Below are 22,127 nucleotides of genomic sequence, written 5' to 3'. Positions count from 1 at the left end.
ACCCCCGCACGAACAGGCTGTGGCACTCCATGAGTGTTTACACCTCTTCCTAGGCAATATGATGTCATGTTCCTCGGTCACATGGGGCCTAGGCACAGCTCAGTCCCATTCAAGAGTCCTCTGGGTAAATTTGAATACAATTCTCAAGGCACAAACATTGGGCGTCTCTTCTGTTTTGGGGATCACATTATGACTAGATAAACAAGCCCCGACATGGACAGGGTGACTAATCCCCGTTTGGAGTGACTAACCTTTGCCAGTTGATCATTTCTCTATATACACACACCAGTAATATTTCATAACCTATAGGAATGTCTGCTGTTATTTTGTTTTCACCCATGCTCTGATGGAGCATGAAATAGGCCTGGAAAGCACAAGTCATGGATATTTTCTATTGTATGCACCTGTACAGTGGTCATTGTTAAGAACTGAGTAATTGGTTTCTTCATGAACAATGTGGAATGACGCCAGGGTCAGTATGACTGCTAACTCCTGTACTAGACACGCAGATCAGCAAGCGATTGTCAGGAGGGAAGCGTTGCCCGCTGGCAAAGGAGACTGCTGCTATTACATGCACCAATTTCCCCCACAGCATGGGTAGGAGTGATCGTTATGCCATCGCTTGCCCACTCACTGTCTAGTGGTTTGCCGACAGCAGATTCCTATTATTAGAAAGCACAATCTTCTGGACAGTAAGTGCTGATTTTGAACCACCTCCGGACCGCCTAACGCAGATGTGCAGTCCGGAGGCGGCATCGCTGCGCAGAGTCACGCATATACACGTCATCTCGCGAGATGCGAGAGGACACGCTATGCCGGCCCGCGCATGCGCAGTTCGGGCCGGCATTTCGTCAGGGAGTAAATCGTCATCAGCTTGCCAGCCAATGATCGCGGCTGGCAAGCTGATGATTTAAAAAAAAATCCAATCAGAGCGCCAAATAGCAGATCATATTAGTAAATATGATCTGTTATATGGTTGCCTGCTCCGCTGCTGGTTCTTTTCGTCGGTTGGATCCAGCAGAGGAGCAGGCTACACAGTGAGTACACCAACACTAGACACTTAGCCCCAGATCACCCCCCTGAACCCCAATTAACCCTTTGATCGCCCCTGTCAATCACTAGTGAAAGGAAAAAAGTGATCAGTGCAAACTGTCACTTTTTCTTTTCACTGGTATTGACCGTTAGGTCTTAGGTATAGTTTAGGCCCCTTGGTTAGGTAGTTTAGAATCGGTTAGCGCCCAGCCCACCGCACCGCAGTCCGTTATTCGCTGATTAGCGTATCGCTAATCAGCATTTGTACTTTTATAGTATCTGGAAGTGATCAAAACTGATCACGGTCAGATCTATAATTGTATTAGTGTCACTTTAGTTCTCCCTCCACCCAAAACGCAGTGTTTGCCCGATCAGGCCTGATCGGTCGCCCACACCCGCCCCACCGCAGTGACAAAAAAAAAAAATCACACATTCACTTTACACGCATTGCGGCGATAAAAAAATCAGTTTTGATATTTTTTATCAACCGCAGCGGCCTCCGGTACTTCGCTAGCCTCCCCTTTGTAAGACAGGCTTGCTTTTTTTTTCTTGGGTAGTCTCAGGGAATACCCCTAAATTTAGTTGCCCACATGTCAAACAGGGGGTATTCCTCTGAAGAGGCCTACAGGCTTCTGACCCAGTCGGATGAGGAGTGGGAACCCTCATCTGATGAATCCAGCGGGTCAGAATACGAACCTGTAGAAAGCAGTGGCTCTCTGACCCAAAGTTCGGACGAGGAGGCTGAGGTCCCTGATAGCACCAGGCGTACCCGGCCCCGTGTCGCTAGACCGCAGGTTGCGCAGGATCCGCTTCAAGAGCAGCAGAGTGGGGCTGGTGCTGTCGGATTACGTGGTGAGGCATACACCAGCAGCCCAGCCCTTCCTGGACCTAGTACCAGCACTGCCGTACAACCTGGTGAAGTAGCGAGCACCAGAAGGGCAGTTGAAGCTGGTACGGTGGCACGTGCAGTAGTGACCCCGTCGCAGCCACCACACAGACAGGCCCGTAGAGCCCCTAGAATCCCTGAGGTGCTGGCAAACCCTGATTGGCAGTCCCCAACTTCAGCCGCACCTGTAGTTTTCCCTTTCACTGCCCAGTCTGGAGTTCGGGTTGAGACGGCTCAGATCGCTTCGGCCCTGGGATTTTTTTTGAGCTGTTCTTGACTGCGGAGCTCTTAGACTTAGTTGTGGCCGAAACAAACCGGTATGCCACACAATTTATAACCGCTAACCCGGGAAGCTATTATGCCCAGCCTTTCCGGTGGAAACCAGTCCAAGTTTCCGAAATTAAAACTTTTCTGGGCCTCCTCCTCAACATGGGTCTAACTAAAAAGCATGAATTGCGGTCATATTGGTCCACGAACCCGATTCATCACATGCCCATGTTCTCTGCTGCTATGTCCAGGACACGATTTGAGACCATCCTGCGTTTCCTGCACTTTAGTGATAACAGCACCTCCCGTCCCAGAGGCCACCCTGCTTTTGACCGGCTCCACAAAATTCGGCCCCTCATAGACCATTTCAACCTGAAATGTGCAGATTTGTATACCCCAGAGCAAAACATCTGCAGAGACGAGTCCCCTGATACATTTTACCGGGCGCCTTGGCTTCAAACAATACATCCCAAGCAAGCGCGCCCGGTATGGGGTCAAATTGTATAAGCTCTGTGAAAGGGCCATAGGCTATACCCACAAATTTCGGATCTATGAGGGAAAAGATCAGACCCTGGAGCCGGTCGGTTGCCCTGACTACCTGGGGAGCAGTGGGAAGACAGTTTGGGACTTGGTGTCACCCTTATTCGGCAAGGGGTACCATCTTTATGTGGACAATTTTTACACAAGTGTGGCCCTCTTTAGGCATTTGTTTCTAGAACGGATTGGCGCCTGTGGTACCGCACGAACTAGTCGCGCGGGCTTCCCCCAACGGCTCGTTAGCACCCGTCTTGGAAGGGGGCAGAGGGCCGCACTGTGTAACGAAGAACTGCTTGCGGTGAAATGGAGAGACAAGCGTGACGTTTACATGCTCTCCTCCATTCACGCAGACACGACAATACAAATTGAGCGAGCAACCCGTGTCATTGACAAGCCCCTCTCAGTCCACGACTATAACCTCCACATGGGAGGGGTCGACTTCAATGACCAGATGTTGTCTCCGTATTTAGTTTCCCGCAGAACCAGACGCTGGTATAAGAAGGTGTCTGTATATTTAATTCAATTGGCTCTGTATAATAGTTTTGTTCTCTACAGTAAGGCTGGGAGAACTGGATCCTTCCTCAAATTTCAGGAAGAGATCATCGAGAACCTCCTGTACCCAGGAGGTTCCGTGGCCCCATCCACCAGTGTAGTTAGCCGTCTACACAAGCGACATTTCCCCAATGTCGTTCCTGGTACCTCAACCCAACCGTCACCCCGAAAAAGATGTCGTGTCTGTAGCAGGAGTGGAATAAGGCGTGACACCTGCTATTTCTGTCCTGACCACCCTGCCCTATGCTTTGGAGAGTGTTTCCGGAAGTACCACTCACAGGTACACTATTAGCATAGGGATCATCTCACCAGGATAGGCACACAGGGCTATTAGGGCCCATTCACTCACACAGCTGCTGCAAACGTCTCCTTTCACATGGGACAAAGTGCATAACGCACTTCGCCACATCTTTGGGCGATTTGCACTTTGCATATTGACCCATGGGGAAGGAGAGGTTTGTTCTATAAAGGACCAACCGATTGACTAGCTGCAGCACTGATGTGCATTCTGACAGAAGCATTGCGCTGCTGTCAGATTACACGCAAGTCGGTGTATGCGGCGCTGCAAGACGGGATTTTCTCCTCTGCAGTGACAGATACGTTTGCCGAGGCATACGAGCTGAGGAGGAGGCGGCGTTCCTATGCTTTGGCAAACACTTTGTATATATATATATAAAAAAAAAATATAAAAAAAATCCCGGCAATGATTTATTCATCCACATCGATTGATGTGAATGGAGAAATCTGGTTTGCCAGGGCATACGAGCTAAGTGGGTATGGATGTAGGGCGGAGCTCCTTTGTCCTGGCAGACACCATTCCCCTCGTTTTTTTTTTTTTTTGGCAGAGATTTTTTCATCCACATTGATCGATGCGAATGAAGAAATCTGTGCCGTTCATTTTTTTCTTTCAGCCCAGAGGCTGAACGGAAAAAAAAATCTCATTACCTGTATGCTCAATATAAGGAGAATAGCAGAAACTCCTAATGCTGGCCATACATGTAATGATTGCGGAGACCCTCAAATGCCAGGGCAGTACAAACACCCCACAACTGACCCCATTTTGGAAAGAAGACACCCCAAGGTATTTGCTGAGGGGCATATTGAGTCCATGAAAGATTAAAATTTTTGTCCTAAGTTAGCGGAAAGTGAGACTTTGTGATAAAAAAAAATAAAAAATCAATTTCCGCTAACTTATGCGAAAAAAAAAAAAATTTCTATGAACTTGCCAGGCCCCTCATTGGATACCTTGGGGTGTCTTCTTTCCAAAGTGGGGTCACATGTGGGGTATTTATACTGCCCTGGCTTTTTAGGGACCCTAAAGCGTGAGAAGAAGTCTGGGATCCAAATGTCTAAAAATGCCCTCCTAAAAGGAATTTGGGCACCTTTGCGCATCTAGGCTGCAAAAAAGTGTCACACATCTGGCATCGCCGTACTCAGGAGAAGTTGGGGAATGTGTTTTGGGGTGTCATTTTACATATACCCATGCTGGGTGAGATAAACATCTTGATCAAATGCCAACTTTGCATTAAAAAATTGGAAAAGTTGTCTTTTGCCAGGATATTTCTCTCACCCAGCATGGGTATATGTAAAATGACACCCCAAAACACATTCCCCAACTTCTCCTGAGTACGGCGATACCACATGTGACACTTTTTTGCTGCCAAGGTGGGCAAAGGGGCACATATTCCAAAGTGCACCTTTCGGATTTCACCGGTCATTTTTTACACATTTTGATTGCAAAGTTCTTCTCACACATTTGGGCCCCTAAATTGCCAGGGCAGTATAACTACCCCACAAGTGACCCCATTTTGGAAAGAAGACACCCCAAGGTATTCTGTGAGGGGCATGGTGAGTTCCTAGAATTTTTTATTTTTTGTCGCAAGTTAGTGGAATATGAGACTTTGTAAGAAAAAAAATTAAAAATAAAATCATCATCATTTTCCGCTAACTTGTGACAAAAAATAAAAAGTTCTATGAACTCACTATGCCCATCAGCGAATACCTTAGGGTGTCTACTTTCCGAAATGGGGTCATTTGTGGGGTTTTTCTACTGTCTGGGCATTGTAGAACCTCAGGAAACATGACAGGTGCTCAGAAAGTCAGAGCTGCTTCAAAAAGCGGAAATTCACATTTTTGTACCATAGTTTGTAAATGCTATAACTTTTACCCAAACCATTTTTTTTTTGCCCAAACATTATTTTTTTTATCAAAGACATGTAGAACAATAAATTTGGCAAAAAATTTATATATGGATGTCGTTTTTTTTGCAAAATTTTACAGCTGAAAGTGAAAAATTTCATTTTTTTGCAAAAAAATTGTTACATTTTGATTAATAACAAAAAAAGTAAAAATGTCAGCAGCAATAAAATACCACCAAATGAAAGCTCCATTAGTGAGAAGAAAAGGAGGTAAAATTCATTTGGGTGGTAAGTTGCATGACCGAGCGATAAACGGTGAAAGGAGTGTAGTGCCGAAGTGTAAAAAGTGCTCTGGTCATGAAGGGGGTTTCAGCTAGCGGGGCTGAAGTGGTTAAAGGGAACCTGTCACCGTGTTCTGACATACACTGCCTGTCCCAAAAAATAAGTCGCAACCTGGATTTTACTAAGCAAATAGGTATGAGCCTCCTATTGGATAATTACTGCATGGGCGATTATCTTTCAGCTGGCAACAAGTTATTTAACCCCAACTGGTGCAATGAGCTGCTTCTCTGCTTCTCATTTCTTAAACCACCATGTCGGAAGACACATCTCGTGGTCGTGGAAAAGAGGTTAGTCTGTTTGAGAAGGGTCATATTATTGGCATGCATCAAGCAGAGAAAATATCTAAGGAGATTGCAGAAACTACTAAAATTGGGTTACGATCTGTCCAACGCATTATAAAAAACTGGAAGGATAGTGAGGACCCATCGTATTCGAGGAAGAAATGTGGTGACAAAAATAAAATCCTGAATGATCGCGATCGGCGATCACTTAAACATTTAGAGAAATCAAATCGAAGAAAAACAGTAGAACTCAGGGCTATGTTTAATAGTGAAAGTAAGAGCATTTCCACACGCACAATGCAAAGGGAACTCAAGGGATTGGGACTGAACAGCTGTGTAGCCGTAAGAAAACCACTGATCAGTGAGGAAAACCAGAAAAAAAGGCTTCAATTTGCTAGGGAGCATAAAGATTGGACTCTAGAGCAATGGAAGAAGATCATGTGGTCTGATGAGTCCACATTTACCCTGTTCCAGAGTGATGGGCGCATCAGGGTAAGAGTGAGGCAGATGAAGTGATGCACCCATCTGTACAAGCCTGTGGGGGCCGCAGTGCTATGATCTGGGGTTGCTGCAGTTGTTTAGGTCTATATTCAGCAACAGTATGTGCTCCAAGAATGAGGTCAGCGACTACCTGAACATACTGAATGACCAGGTTATTCCATCAATGGCTCTTTTCTTTCCTGATGGCACGGGCATATTCCAAGATGACAATGCCAGAATTCATCGGGCTCAAATTGTGAGAAGAGTGGTTCAGGGAGCATTCGGCATCATTTTCACACAGGGATTGGCCACCACACAGAGTCCAGACCTTAACCCCATTGAGAATTATTATATATTTTTTTTTGGTGGCAGCTTTTTTTTGGGACAGGCAGTGTATAAAACAGAATGTACCTTAATGCTTAATTACCCTGAAAGTTCCCAGCGATCAATGCATAATCTTCTCAGGACTAACCTGTCCTATTTTATCGCCCTATAAAGCTTTCCCGCCGTTAGGCTCATTCGCATAAATAATTCCTTCCCCTCACACCATCATAGCCCATTCCCCCCCCCCAAACTTTGATTGACAGCCAATTTCTGCCCTCACCGCTTGTAATCCGAAATCGCGCACGTGCCCTTTCTTTGTTAGGCCAATCAGATAGTTCAGTGTATGTCCCATCCCCTTCACACCACTATGGGCTGGAATATTCTGCCCAAAATGAAATTTAAGCATGTGCGAGACTTTATCTATAGGGGCGTTTCTTAGCCGGAGCAGAGGTGCTTGACTCAGGAAATATGACTCTTCTCCGGTCAAACATTTAGGATATGACTCTTATGTTAAATAGCATAAAAGGAGGGAAAGGTTTATAGGGTGATAAAAGAAGATTATGGATCGCTCGTTGGGAACTATCAGGGTAAACAAGGTACATTCGCTTTTATATGTCAGAACATGGTGACCGGTTGCCTTTAAGCAGGCTTAGAAAAATCTGAATTGCAATCGGCAGCAGCACTATACTGCAAGATGATTGCTAATGAGCGTTCATGCGACTTCTCGTTAGAGATTATCGGCCATGGTAAACGTTGTGTGTGCATTAACATGTAACAGAATTTTTTTTAACTAAAAACTCCATTCAACATGTCTGAATTGTGTGTGGGGAGGATCCGAGTTCTGCAACAAGCACATTGTTTTTTCCACAGGCTCCATTCAGATGAATGGGAGAAACGCAGAGATTTCTGCAACAAATCTAAGCCCAAAAATGCTGCTCATTCCACTGCCCAGAACACATATCTTACATTGCATAATACGTGTCCAAAGCACCACCGGCATCTTCCCATTGATTTTAATGAGAAAATGTAACCTAGTGCACATGGATACACAGATTTCAAAAGGCATCAGAAGTGACAAAGTTATTTCTTTCAAGCTTTTTAATGGCTGCTTCCCTAATCTGACAGGAAAGGGTTAAAATACATCAATGAGTAGGAGGTGTATCTGGAGAGAGTACTTGATGGCATTTACGGAACGCCAAAAACGAGCTGTCAGATTTCCATTCTGATCTGCCGCTGATTTTTCAGCTATGTTATTTGCTGTGTGAACATAGCCCAACATTCCCCGACCCCTTCGGGCGCTGCTCAGAGACTTCCATCACCGAATATCTGATGCAGCATTCCAGGCACACTGCCATTCAAATCAATGGCACTTTGCTTAGAAAGTTAAACAAAGTGATTTCCAGTAATGGAAATCTGAGCCGTGCCAAATATATAGGCTATATAGCATCCCGCAGCCACTCTGTGAGAGGTTCTGATCTGAGCTTAAAGGGGTTGTTCATCTTTATGCAGTTTTTTGTTTTTTTCAACCTCATTCACTGGTCTTTGTTTAACAGCTTCTGCGCAGACAGGGTCAGATGATTGACCTCAGTGGTAATGTGTCTTTAAGCAGCAGACCCATGGGGGTGATCATACTTGCCTGATCCCCTGCAGGATCTGGGTATCCCCACACCAACATCTGGTTTGACACGGGCACATGACCATTACAACAAATGACTTGCCGAAAGGGTGACACTTTACTGCTGCGGCCACCAATTGGCTGCAGCAGTCACACACCCCGCATCAAAGCGGACTTTCACGAGGGGAGACCAATGACTTGCAGAGCTGGAACACAGTGGCATGAATGAGGCAAATATAAATCACCACCACGGGTCTGGCCACAACCCCTTTAAAGGGGCTGTCCAGCTTTTTTTATTTGCATAGCCTGGAATACTTAGCCTCCCCATAGCTTCCTACACTGGTCTGCCAGCCCCTGTCCTGCAAACTTCCGCACGGAGGTGTTCACATGTGCCGCTACAGTCAACGTTTGGCTTCAGTTCTGACATGCCCCCAAGTGGCACGTCACTGCTGGGGGTCTCATCCCCGTTAGAGGCACGTCACCACTGCGGTCAGTCATTGGCTGCGGTGGGGCATGTGACCCCCTTGCAGAACTTGACAAACAAGGACCAGACTAGTGGAGAGTCAGGGAGCCGGAACGGAGCAGGAGAGTGCGGATCGACACAGGTATTCCCGGCTAGGGCACAAATAAATAAAAAAGTTGGACAATCCCTTTAAGGCCTCCAATGTGATCTATGGCATATTAGCAGAAGACTACTGTTGGCCAGATTTTTCCATGAAATATTTGCTATGCAGAAATCATCTAAAATGATCGTGCCTCACCCAACAAAGAACACACAAAATGGAAATAATTCTTTACTTGTTAAAAGCTTTTCATATAAAAACAAAATTACAATATACAGCGTAAAACCCCTCCCATGATTAATATACAGCAACTTTATTACAGCAGCTATGTACAAAAGAGCGGATTTACAAGGCAAGAGAAAGTTTATAAACTGATTCATTCTGCTACTGGCAGCCATTAGAGTTTCGAGGAGGTAGCTTTAATTGACAAAATAAACTGAAGCTATACATCCCAACCTTGTGCTCTATCAAATAATTTATAATAGAAAGATAAAAAAATATGCTCACTATATACAGCTTAATTTGTAAAACCATCTAGCTTCACGGTTTAGATCGGAATGTCTCTAAAATAAAAAAGGTAGGGGGATCGTGGCAAGGAATCGGGGGATATGAAAACGGCGCTTCTGATTACTCACAAATCAACGGCTCTAAGGAATTAAGAAGAACAGCACGATACGAGAATTTAGCAACGTAAAGGTAATGGAGCCAAAAAAATAAATAAAAAAAAATCTAAGGACTATAAAAAAAATTAAAATAAAATCTGAATATTCATCATTTATTACAGACTGAAGCAAAAAAAATATATGGAATTCATTCAAAAGGATTGAATTGTTTGGCTGAAAAAGTGTAAGTGCTCAAAATTAATTAGTGAATTTAGTTGTCATATTTTCACATGTTATTAGGGCATTCTGATTGAATCAAAGTTGTCCCCTGATGAGGACCACCTTCTATTTAACCAATGCAGAGACTGGCTACAAAGAGCATCTCTGGAGGACCAGGCCTGTCCATGTGCTGCACAGACAAACAGCCCCCAGCAATCTAATCTGCACCAGTCAGACACTTATCCCCTGTGGATAAGGAATGAGTTGTTGCAATGGGACAACCCCTATAGGCTGGGTTCAGACCTGAGCGTTTTACAGCGCGTTCCTACGCGCTGTAAAACGCTCAACAAGGAGAAACCAATGCTTCCCTATCAGCATGGTTCTCACCTGGGCGTTTTACAGCGCGTACGATCGCACTGTAAAACACCCGACGCCCCAAGAAGTACATGAGCTTCTTTGGGACGTCTTGTCGCGCGTTCCCGTACATAGACTTTCGGGAACGCACGACAATGGGCGTTCGCTTGTCTCTGTATGCGCGATTGCAAACGCCGGTACAATCGCGCACACAGAACGCTCAGGTCTGAAACCAGCATAAGGAATGAGTTGTTGCAATGGGACAACCCCTTTAAGGCTGGTTTCACACGGGCGTTGCGGATTGGGGCCGGATGCGTTCAGTGAAACTCGCACTATTTTGCAGGCAAGTTCAGTCAGTTTTGTCTGCGGTTAGTTGTTCAGTTTTTTTCTGCGCGGGTGCAATACGTTTTGATGCATTTTCACGCGCGTGATAAAAAACTGAATGTTTACAAACAACATCTCTTAGCAATCATGAGTAAAAAAAACAACGCATCGCACCCACACTTGCTTGCGGATGCAATGCGTTTTTCACGCAGCCCCATTCACTTCTATGGGGCCAGGGCTGCGTGAAAAACGCTGAATATAGAACATGCTGCAATTTTAACGCAACGCTCATGTACACAGACCCATTGAAATGAATGGGTCAGGATTCAGTGTGGGTGATATGCGTTCACGTCACGCATAGCACCCGCGCGGAAAACTCGCTCGTGTGAAAGGGACCCAAGAAAGAACTAGTCTTAAAAAAAAAAAAAATTGGTGAAAGTGGACAACCCTGTTAAAGTGGTTGTCAGCATAATTAAAATAACAGATAACAGATGACAGCAGCAGTGGGTAGGGGAAAAAAAAACTTCACCTTTTAAAATGCTATCTGTGCCAGTGCCGCAGTTCCCAGCGGCACACGTTGAATTGGATGCAAATTGTACTTCACTGTTCAGACTGCTGGAAGCCAATGTGCTGGAAAAGAGGGTGTTTTAAAGGGCAGGTTTTTCTTTTTTTGTAATTTATTTTTAAATATGTCAGACAATCCCTTTAAGATAAAAGGTACAGGAATATGAAAGCCGATTTGAGATGCGATTTTGTGGTGCCAGGACACAGATGTGCGCCATAGATTTCTGGTCCGTTCTATGCAGAGTTTACATACAATTCGGCAGTGTGCACAGACACATTGTGTGACTGTTAATGGAAGCTCCACCTTGGAGGAGTTCAGAGACGTCGGATGATTGTCACCCGATGCAACCAGGCACCATCTATGGACACCACTGATGGTGTCTGACTTCTTTTAAGTCAATCATTTTCTTTTCCTGCAGTTTTACACCCCCAAAACAGCACCCGTCATTGTGCGGTATTTTGGTACGGCATTTACTTGCACGAGTTGCAATACACCGCCCATGGACAGCAGCGGTGCCATTTCTGGGAGGGCAAAAAAAGAAGACCCATTTTCCTCCTTGTACAACCCCACAGATGTTATAATGATCAGTGTGAAATTTATGGAGACTTCTTTCCATAAAATATATATATTGGCACCATTTCACGTCATTTTCACTCTTCCGCACCATGTTTTGTGCATTTCCATGGCAGACTGAATTTCTACCACAAAGCACCTAGGCCTTCTATGGTAGACTGTTTTGCCATAAAAAGCCCTCAAGAGAAAGCAACCGGGTCATTATCAGATACGTTGATAACTATGGTAAGGGCAGATGGATTTTTGGCCACTGACCACTATTACGTGGGTGCCCAATCAGGACCCTTTGGATGGCTCTTAGAAGGCTTATCCTTAAAAGGACAACTGGATAGTGCATAAGGGTCTGTTTGGTAGAGGTCCGCCTGCTGGGACCCCACTGATTAGAGAGGGTCCCATGTCCTCCACTTGACCGAAGGGGAAGCATGAGCATGGTACTCAGGTCTAGTCTATGTGACTGCCAAAGATAGGCAAGCACTTGGCTGTCTAATAGGAGTGGCAGTGCGTTTACTTGGCCGCCAAACAATTCAAAAGAGGGCATACAGGATCTCCTATCCTCCAACCGTTGTGATTGATGAAGGTCCCAGTGGTAAGACCCCCCCGGCACTAATCACCAAGCCTTCGAATAGGTGATAAGTTTTCATTCTTGGACAACCCTTTTAAAGTAGTAATCAATAAGGCACAAGTAATAGTTTGCGTTTCACGTCATGTACCGTTTGCAATATGCACCGGCTGTATGCGTATAACAATATTGTGGATCCCCCGAAAAAGCAATTTGGTTACATATCTACCCAAGTTGTGCTTGGCGGACTACCAGCACTATTCTGTATTGCTAGAAAACCCATTACTGTTCCTAGCAGATTTCTAGCCCTTGAAAACGTTAATAGATTAGATAATACTGTACTTCCTTTTATTTTTGGTCTATGATTATCTATAGGACAGATGGAGCACACCTCTGATAGATGTCGATCTACCACTCGGGTGCCAGCATGTGTAGATGACGGCATGGCCCCACTAGCTGTGATAGACCTTGTGTAACGTTCCATACAGACATATGAAACACGCTTAAGATCATAGTATCGCAGACTGGGATTGTATCCCTCCTGAGCTACTACACCTACAGGCTACTAACAACTGTCTTCATACAATGACATTCCCTCAATATCTGCACTGCGCTACATGGCGGTTCAATATGCCGCCGCCGAGCTAACAAAGACATTATACTGTAGGAAAAAGAAAAAACACGAAAAAAAAAAACACACGAAAAAACACATCAACACGTTACGTAGATTCGAAGACAGACAAAACAGAACGATTGCAGGCAAAATTTTGGTTTACAAATTATTTGTAGTCCAAACAGTCAGTCTTTAGACTCCTGTCTCCTGCAGAGGCATGTAACTGCTTGCAGCGCAAGAAACATGGCCCCTTAGACAACAAAGGGCTTGTTCAAGAGTCCTGACGTCCTTTGTCCGCTTCCCTTCTTTATAAGTGACAGGCTTATAAAAGTGCTCCCTTTGATGTTAGGTCGTTAATGGTTTGTGTTCTTCGACCACTGCTATATTCCCAACGAATAGGTCCATAGTCTGCTCAGTCTTTCATCCTTGGTATATTATAGGCGTAACGAACCAACGGAAAACCGCGACTCTGGTAGAAGCAGGCTCGACCGCAAGCCTGGACCTGGTCGGAGCTATCAGACACAAATGAGTCTTCTTCGTCTGCGCAGTCCGAGTGGGCAGACTGAGTTCCAATGTCTGACCAGTAATTCTCGGACCGGTGGCAGGGCACGACGGCCAACGTTGGACAACTCTGAGACTTTATCAAGTGTTTACAAGGCGGAGGATTTTTTAGGAGCACCGACTCGCAGTAATCGCACACCGCGTAGTTGCCTTGTAGGTGAGAATACATTCCAAAGTCATAGTAAAAATCCTGAGTCACGCATCCTCTTTGGGCGTTGGTGGAGACTGCGACCGAGCCACGTCTCTTGGCGATATGCCACCTTAGTAGCTTCCAGTCTTCCTTAAACTTGGGGTTGAAGAACACATACAGCACCGGGTTGAGGCAGGCTGGCAACGGGAAAAATATCAGTGTTACAGATTTCATGATTTCAGGGGTTATGGATATTGCAGTGATGAGTGGTGCAAAGGAGAAGAAGGCCACGGGGCAGAAGAAGATGCAGTTGGTGAAGATGAGCCAGGCGACATGTTTGATCATACTGGACTCAGAATTCTCAGAGAGGTCTTCTTTCTCCAAAGTGCAGTATAGTCTTGTATAGGTTATAACCATCACCAAAAACGCCAAGGAGTTTAGGAGAACCAACGTTACTGTAAAGCCTAAAGATGGTGTCTCTCCAGTTGGGAAAGGCAAGCACAGAGGAGAGGAAGAAAATTCCCCAACGTGAAACAAAGGCAAACATCCTGCTCCTATTGCAAGGAACAGAGCAATGACTGAAGCAATTTGAAATTTCTTTAAATGTTGGCTCTTCTCCCTCTTAATTATATCCTTTGCAGACAAGCTCCGTTCAATGGCTGCCAAGGTCAAGAAGAAAATGGCACTCTCTGAAGAGAAAATTGCCAGGAAGCCAGCCACTTTACATCCGCTGCCAGTTTCCCACCAGATGCCAAACTCCGCAAACTGTCCCCAAGAGGCAGTGTCCAATACGGTCAAAATTCCTGTATATATGCCCATGAAAAGATTGGAGACGGCAATGACACCTACTAAGAGCTTGGAGGAGGACATGGTGGAACAGGAAGCAAACATAGTCATGATGACAATGCTGTTGAAGATGACAGCTAGCAAGAAGATGAACCATACGGTGAGTCGAATCATCCAGCTGCCAAGCAGAAACTCACAGGGTTTAAAAGCGCCTGAAAGAAAAAGGGACCACAGAGTTAGTTGAGTGATGTCTAATGGAAGGGGGAATGAAACCACTGACTATAATAACTATAGCTGGACAAGCTATTCTATTGTCGTCATCCTAGGCTTAAAGGGGTTTTCTAGGATTTACATATTGATGACCTATCCTCAGGATAGGTCATCAATATGACATCGGTGGGGGGTCCGACTCCCGGTAACCCCGCCGATCAGCTGTTGATAGAAGCAACAGCACAGCGCCGTCCACTGGAGAGCAGCTGTGCTTAGCATCACAGCTCAGTCCCATTCACTCGAATGGGACTGAGCTGCACCTAGGCCATGTGACCGATGATTGGGACATCACATGGCCTAGGAAGAGGCTACAGTGCTCACCGATCAGATATTGATCATCAATACCAAAATTTATAGAAAACCCCTTTAATAATCAAAAAATATCTAAGACCAAGTGGACCATATCTTTGCTCAACTCTTTGGCCTGATCAGATGATGGACTTGATGATACGTCAAGAAGCAATGGATAACACCCAGACTTTGCTAATCCATATGGCCACATAAGCCAATTATTCTCCCCTTGAAGGGGGATTTTATTGACCAGTCTAAAACAGTGAAACTCTTGTGTCCTACAAAACTAATGCACACTACCATGAGGAAATCTGAGGCACACTTACCTGTAGGTGGGTTGCAATGAACAACAGTTTGCACATGGTCTTTTACTTCCTCAGATACGTAGTCTTCAATGGCCCCTATGTGACAAGATGCAATAGTTTTAGGGCTCATGCACATAGCCATATGTCTGGGCTGCATTTTTTGTGGATCAGAAGTGGACCCATTCATTTCAATGAGGCTGCAAAAGATGAGGACAGCACACAGTGTGTTATCCACATCCGTTCCTCAGCCTCGCAAAAAGATAGAACATGTCCTATTCCTGTCCATTTTGCGGACAAGGATTTGGCATTTCTAGAGCAGTTTGAAAAAAAATGGCGGTATGCACACAGGCAGGATCCGGCTGTGTGCATGAGACCTTACAATATTTCAACATGCTACTTACTGCCGTAAAAGCGGTTTGGCCTATCTTTATAACTGCGTCCCTTCGGGGGCTCGTCTGTATAGATAGCGGTGCTTGGTACTGCGGCTCCGTCTCACTGAAGTAAATGGGACTGAGCTGCACTACCAGGCACATCCACACTCCTGTATGCTATGGTGCAGTGCCCAAGAAACAATGAAGGGGAGCTGGCTCTCGCTGGAGTCCTGCTGCGCCATTATTTTAATGTTTGGCAGGTTCCGGAGCGTTGTGCCCTCACCAATCATGTATTGAGGGCCTAACCTGTTAAAGGAGTAGTCCAGGTATCAATATCAGAATGGTGGGGGGGTCCGACTCGTGGAACCCCTGTCGATCAGCTGTTTGAAGGGTTTGCCATGCTTGTAGGATTGCTGCAGTCTATTCAGTGTTTTCCTATACGTCATCTACATACTAGCGGTGGTGCAAGGTGGTTACAGTTTGGTACCATTTACTTTAATGGGGTAAAGCTGTAACTACGCAGCACGGCCACCAGTATGATGTAGACAGAGAACTTGAAAATATTGAAGGGGATAAACCATGACCACTTCAAACATCTGATCAATGGAGGGTGCAGAGTCAGGCCCCCATCGATTCGATACTGATGGCCTATACTAAGCTTTTCCAGCTTCACAACACAGATGGCTTAAAAGGGTTGTCTGCTTTTTACTATTGATGACCTATCCTCATGATAGGTCATCAATATCAGATTGCCGCTCCCGACACCCCTGCCGATCTGCTGTTTAAAGAGAAGGCAACTCTGCTCTGTTAAGGGTACGTTCACACTTGCAGCAGGCTGTTCACCATGTCGGATCCGTCCTGCGGCTATTTCGCCGTGCCGCCGGACCGCCGCTCCGTCCCCATTGACTATAATGGGGACGGGGGCGGAGCTCCGGCGCAGCACGGCGGTGCACGGAGAAAGGCCGCCGGACTAAAATTACTGCATGTCAGGCTTTTTAGTCCGGCGGCTTTCTCCGTGCACCGCCATGCTGCGCCGGAGCTCCGCCCCCGTCCCCATTATAGTCAATAGGGACGGAGCGGCGGTCCGCGGGCACGGCGAAATAGCCACAGGACGGATCCGACATGGTGAACAGCCTGTCGGATCCGTCCTGCTGCAAGTGTGAAACTAGCCTTACCTGCTCGTCGTAGCAATTGCAGCGGTAAGCAGTCTAATTACAAGTATGGTGTCCCCATTCAATTCTTTGGAATGACGCCTTCGGTTCAAGTGAATACTACAGAGCCACCCTATAGAAGTGAATGGGGACGCCATACTGGTCATTGCACTGCTCACCACTGCAATTGCTGCGGCGAGCAGGAAAACAGAGCAGAGAAGGAAGCTCTTGTATGAGAGTTGCCTTCTCTTCAAAACAGCAGATTGGCAGGGGTGCCGGTAGGCAGACCCCCGTCGATCTGATATTGATGACCTATCCTGAGGATAGGTCATCACTAGAATAAAGCGGACAACCGCTTTAAGAATAGGCCATCAATTCTGTGAATCCAGAATATTCCTGCAACTTATGAGTGACTTGATAGATGCAGGTTAGACGTATTAGGTTTTTCTCCTTTCAATAGTTCTGCCATTAAAGGGGTTGTCTCGCCTCAAACACTGGTGGCATATCACTACCATAGAAATTATTGGAGGGCAGCCACGCATGAGTGGTGCGTGGGTCCCAGAGGTACACCTATCTGACATTGGTGGCTTATCCTATTGATATGCCACTAATGTTTGAGGCGAGAACAACCCCTTTAATTTGTTTTCCAAATTTCACTCCCCGATATATGATTAAGGGGGATACCTTTTTCATGATCCATCAGAAGCTTCTGGTACTTTGATCCATCATCTTCCGCAGTGGAGGTTGTGTAAGAGTCACAAGCCGAAAACGCACAGCACTGATAGGCGTATGGAACAGACACCGACCTAAAGGATGAAAAGAGGGGAACATTTTACGCCTTTGTGTCATCGTGCATGTAAAGCTAGGCCAAGTAATAAGCTGTAATTATACTCAGTTAAATAAGCCTCCCTCCCTGAATTACATATTTTAATAAAATGTATTTATGCATTTTCATAAGAAATTGACAATTCAAAGGTCTGAGAGAGGACACTGGCAGGAAGGGGGAGGGGGTCTTGTTTAGACCCTTTTTCTGTTAGATCTGGGGAATCGGACTGACCACTAGCATGGGGATTCTAGTGATCCTAGGAGGGGAGTTCATATGGAGAGGCAGTCGAATGGGTGCGCTGCCACTCAATTCCCTATGGAAGAGACAGCGTGGACATGCACGTGTGGAAGAACAGGAGGTGGGACCACCGCCGATCTAAGGGTACGGCCACACGGTCAGGTTTCTGCATGAAGTTTTAGAAGCCAAAACCAGGAGTGAATTCAAGAGAGGTCGTATCTGTCCTTTATACTTTCTCCCCTTTTAGGATCCACTACTGATTTGGGCTGCAGAAACCTGACCGTGTGGCTGCACCCTTACAGTTATGAGCCATCTACTGTAAAGGGCATAAATGTTATCTGCTGAAATTTCCCTTCAATGGAGTTGTGCTCTACAAGACATCTCTGCATCATGCCAAAGGAGCACCAAGCTCTACTTATACTATGTGTGAATGACCAAATGATGTGTGAATGTATCCAGTGCCACCACAGTAATACTCAAGGTCACTTACTGCAGCTTTTGAAAGTCTTTAGCCAACAGTGAATCTCTGAAGGTCGGATTTCCTGTGAGTTTCAGTTGAGTTAAGCCGTGCAGTCCTCCGGTTGGAAACGACGACAACTGATTAAAACTTAGGTCCCTAAAAACATCAATTAAAAACAATCAGAAAAGATACAAAAAATAATAATAAAATATCAAATCCCATTCCATCATAATCAGGGTGACGTCCTTCTGGTCACCAGCGCTCTGATTTCTCATTTCGTTAACCAGGGAGTATAATACTCAGTTATTACCACGGTCACTTCTGCACTTGACATTTCTCTGTCTTAATCTGATGAAAAATGCCCTTTTCAAAGAACATTTGTTATTTCGACATTAAATTGCGCCGATTTCGGGCGATTACCCTGGGGGTCTATGATCTTATTAAATACTTTCAGGAGGTAAATCCTCTTAGAATGCAAAGACAGATTACTGTATATGGTAATTTAAAAAAAAGAAAAAAAAGGAGGGAAGGGGGAGAAGGTGTTTGCTTGACGGTTTTGCAGGATGATGGGAGAGATAGTCTGCAGCTGGTCACTTACAGTTTGGATATTGAGGTCAGAGTGCTGAAGGCGTCACTGTGGATCCTGCTGATGGAGTTTCTGCTGAGGTCCCTGCAATAGAGAAGATGCCATTATTAGTGGATTTTCTGCATCTGATTGATTCATGTTCATTACTTTAGGCCATTATGGGTAACTTTTCTATCTCTGCACTACCGAATCATCTTACGCTTTAAAGGGGTTGTCCGGTATTGGAGCCTAAAGCCCTCTGGTCTGGATCTGTGCCCCTGAAAGTAAAAAAAAGGAAGACTCACCTGTCCTCAGTCCCACTGCTGCTCCATGCAGGACCAGGAAGCGTCTCGGTCCGGTCACCGCTATTAGACTTTAGCAGACACAGAGGGTTGAACAGTACATCATATCTGTGCATGCAGCGGCCAGTGATTAGCCGAAGCGGTAACGGTACCCAGCCGCTTCCAGGTCATATGGGGTCAGGAAGCAGCTGGGTATGGAGCAGCAGTGGGACTGCGGACAGGTGAACCTTCAGTTTTTAATGATCAGAGGGTTTGTCTGCTCCAAGGCCAGACAACTCCTTTAGTGTAGAAAGCCCTACTATTATTCTGTATGGGGGTTATATATTAAGAGGGCATTCCATTCATGGCTGATATCTGCAGTATGCAGGGGCCAGTTACAGAAACAGCTGTAAAGCTATGTCGTTTCTGTAGCTCCTGCAGAAGTGAATGAGAGCTATGGAAACAGTGTAGCTCACTGGGCAACAATGTACTCCTAACTCCCATTCACTTCTGTGGGGGAAACCGTATAGCACAAATCGCTTAGCTGGTTTCACAACGAAATCTCTGTCCACTGCATACGACGTATATTCCGATCTTCACCATGAAAAGGCTGATATGGGCATACCCCTCTTAGGCAAAGAATGGGATCAGATCCCTTATAAGCATAGGAACTGACCAATGAACATTCACTGTCTATAATGTTGCTTTAGAGGCAAGACAGCATTGGGTGAAACTCTTAAAGGGGACTCGTCAGAAATTAACAACTGGGGAAATAGCCATTCTCACCTGCTTACTGAACAGTGTGGAGTGCGTGGGGACAAGCCCCATGTTCTCAAAGGGGAGAGGGGAATAAATTATTGGGCATGTTAAACGATCGATAAAGGTGAACCATGACGTTAAGGCCTCATGGCACACGACCTTATACGTCTTGTGGTCTGCAAACCGCAATCATGGCTACCGGCCGTGAGAATGATGCCATTTTTTCCCCCACCTATCTATAGAAATGTACAATCTTTCTCCGCAAAATGGACAAGAATAGGACAGCGGCACAGACGTATGGATGTTGACAGCAAGTGGTGTGCTCTCTGCATTTTTGCAGCCTCATTGAAATAAATGGGTCCACCTTCGATTTGCAAAAATGCAGATCGGATGCGTACCAAAAATACAGTCGCGTGCATAGGCCTTACAGGGTCTTTCAGGGATTTTTAACCGATTGCCCATCTTTAGGACAGACAAGCATTGTACCTGTTGTTGGGTAGCAGAGCCAGAACAATCCCCTACATATTAGATTGATGGCCGTTGGTGCCTGACCTTACTCTAAGGGTCCATTCACACATCCGCAACTGCGGTCCGCAAAACACAGACACTGGCCATGTGCGTTGCATGTGCGTTCCGCATTTTGCGGACCGCACTTGGCCGGCACTATGATAGAAATGCCTATTGTTGTCCGGAACCATCGCAATAACATGGGTCCCCAAGTGTGACTGGAGCCATAATGCACATGTGTGACCACCACTCCATTCACCGTCTATGGGACTGCCAAGTACAGGGCTCAGCTAGCTCCAGCAAACAATGAAATCCAAAGGCAAATCCACTACATAATAGGATTTATAACAACATCTGAGATATGTGACATCCAGCCTATTTTGAATGGCTGTTTACAAGAACAAAATGTTCCAGGTTAAGAGCCCCTTTAGGGTCCATACACACGTCCGCAAAATGGGTCCGCATCAGTTCTGCAATTTTGCGGAACAGGTGCATATCTATTCATTTTCAATGGGGCCGGAATGTTCTATTCGCATCCGCATTTGCGGACAAGAAAAGGCATTTTCTATGAGAACGCACATTGCCGGTGTCAGTGTTTTGTGGATCCGCAAAACACATATGGATGCGTGAATGGACCCTTAATAGGGTTTAAAGGGAAAGGTACTTACAGGATGCGGAGGGAGGTCAGGCCTTGTAAAGACTCGTTTTGAACCTCTGTGATTTGATTGTGCTGCAGGGAACTGTAAAAGTCAAAAAATCAAAGTGAATATTAAAAGGTTGTTATAACCCAAGCGAAAGACACACAGGTTTAATAGAGGATGCTTCGGTAAAAGCTCAGAGGTGTCTCTGCTTTCTATTAAAGGAGCATTCCCATCTAAGACATTAATAGGTGGGACCTGCACCTATCTCCAGAATGGGGCCCCTGAAGTGAAGGAGAGCTCCCCGCTCAGGAGCAGCCACCCTTCATTCACCACCATGGGGAGATCCAATAGCGGCGAGTGGACAGGTGGCCATGCATGTGTGACGTGCTCTCCATTCACAGCTATGGAAGTTCCAAAAATAACCAAGTGAGCACCCTCTGCTGTTTTTGGAGGTCCCATAGCGACGAATGGAGAAAAGCACCACGCAGGCAGGGCTACTTTTCCATTCACCACAATGGGATTGCTGGAAATGGCCAAATCGGTGCTTGCCCATTTTCAGAACTCCCATAGAGGTGAATGGAGGGTGGCGGTGAGTGTCCGGTTGCTCTCGGTTCATTTTAGAGGCTGCATTCTTTAGAAAGGAGCGGGTCCCAGAGGGGGCATATCCTAGCATTATGCTTTCAATGTCCCAGACGGGCCAACCCCTTTAAGATGATCCCCAGTAATACATAGAACAATAGTTGCACTAGGTAATAGAAATGGCTGCAGCCACTGCTCCTTACACTTCTTCCAGCAAGCCGCAGCCTTTCAGTCCGGTCAGTGATGTAATCTCGTTGTAGGAGAGGTCCCTGGAAAGAAATGCATCTAAATCAAGATGAAAGCACATAAAGCGAAGGCTAATACTAGCAGACTGGCCATGGACTCACAGAGATCGAAGCATCTTCTGCTCCTGGCACAGGTTCAGTGGGATGCTTCTTATCTTGGTGCCGGTCAAGGTCCTGTACAACACAGAAGAGAAGTGCATGGAAAGGAGATGTAGAGATAAGATAAGGCAGGATAAATGTAGAGGTCCCGGCAGATGCTGATAAGGTCGCAGAGAACATCGCTCCAAACTGCTTGTAGTCATTGGAAAGGTTCACAGAACGGTCTACGCCAGTGAA

At 45.7% G+C, this 22,127-nt stretch overlaps 1 protein-coding gene across 1 annotated transcript in view; it reads right to left on the bottom strand.

Moving 5' to 3' along the window:
* Positions 1 to 10,838: 10,838 nt before the first annotated feature.
* LGR4 (leucine rich repeat containing G protein-coupled receptor 4) overlaps positions 10,839 to 22,127 on the bottom strand; it is a 90,589-nt gene continuing 79,300 nt past the window's right edge. Inside the window, exons 11-18 of the mRNA XM_044270327.1 lie at positions 21,894 to 21,965; positions 21,750 to 21,815; positions 20,995 to 21,066; positions 18,813 to 18,884; positions 18,245 to 18,370; positions 17,376 to 17,497; positions 15,191 to 15,265; positions 10,839 to 14,515 (exon numbers count right to left, since the gene is read on the bottom strand). Of these exons, the coding sequence (XP_044126262.1) occupies positions 13,239 to 14,515; positions 15,191 to 15,265; positions 17,376 to 17,497; positions 18,245 to 18,370; positions 18,813 to 18,884; positions 20,995 to 21,066; positions 21,750 to 21,815; positions 21,894 to 21,965 (1,882 nt within the window). The 3' untranslated portion in view covers positions 10,839 to 13,238. The remainder of the gene's footprint in view (positions 14,516 to 15,190; positions 15,266 to 17,375; positions 17,498 to 18,244; positions 18,371 to 18,812; positions 18,885 to 20,994; positions 21,067 to 21,749; positions 21,816 to 21,893; positions 21,966 to 22,127) is intronic.

Source organism: Bufo gargarizans, chromosome 10 (assembly GCF_014858855.1).
Source record: "Bufo gargarizans isolate SCDJY-AF-19 chromosome 10, ASM1485885v1, whole genome shotgun sequence".
Taxonomy (NCBI): Eukaryota; Metazoa; Chordata; class Amphibia; order Anura; family Bufonidae; genus Bufo; species Bufo gargarizans.
This window is presented reverse-complemented; position numbering and strand designations above follow the sequence as displayed.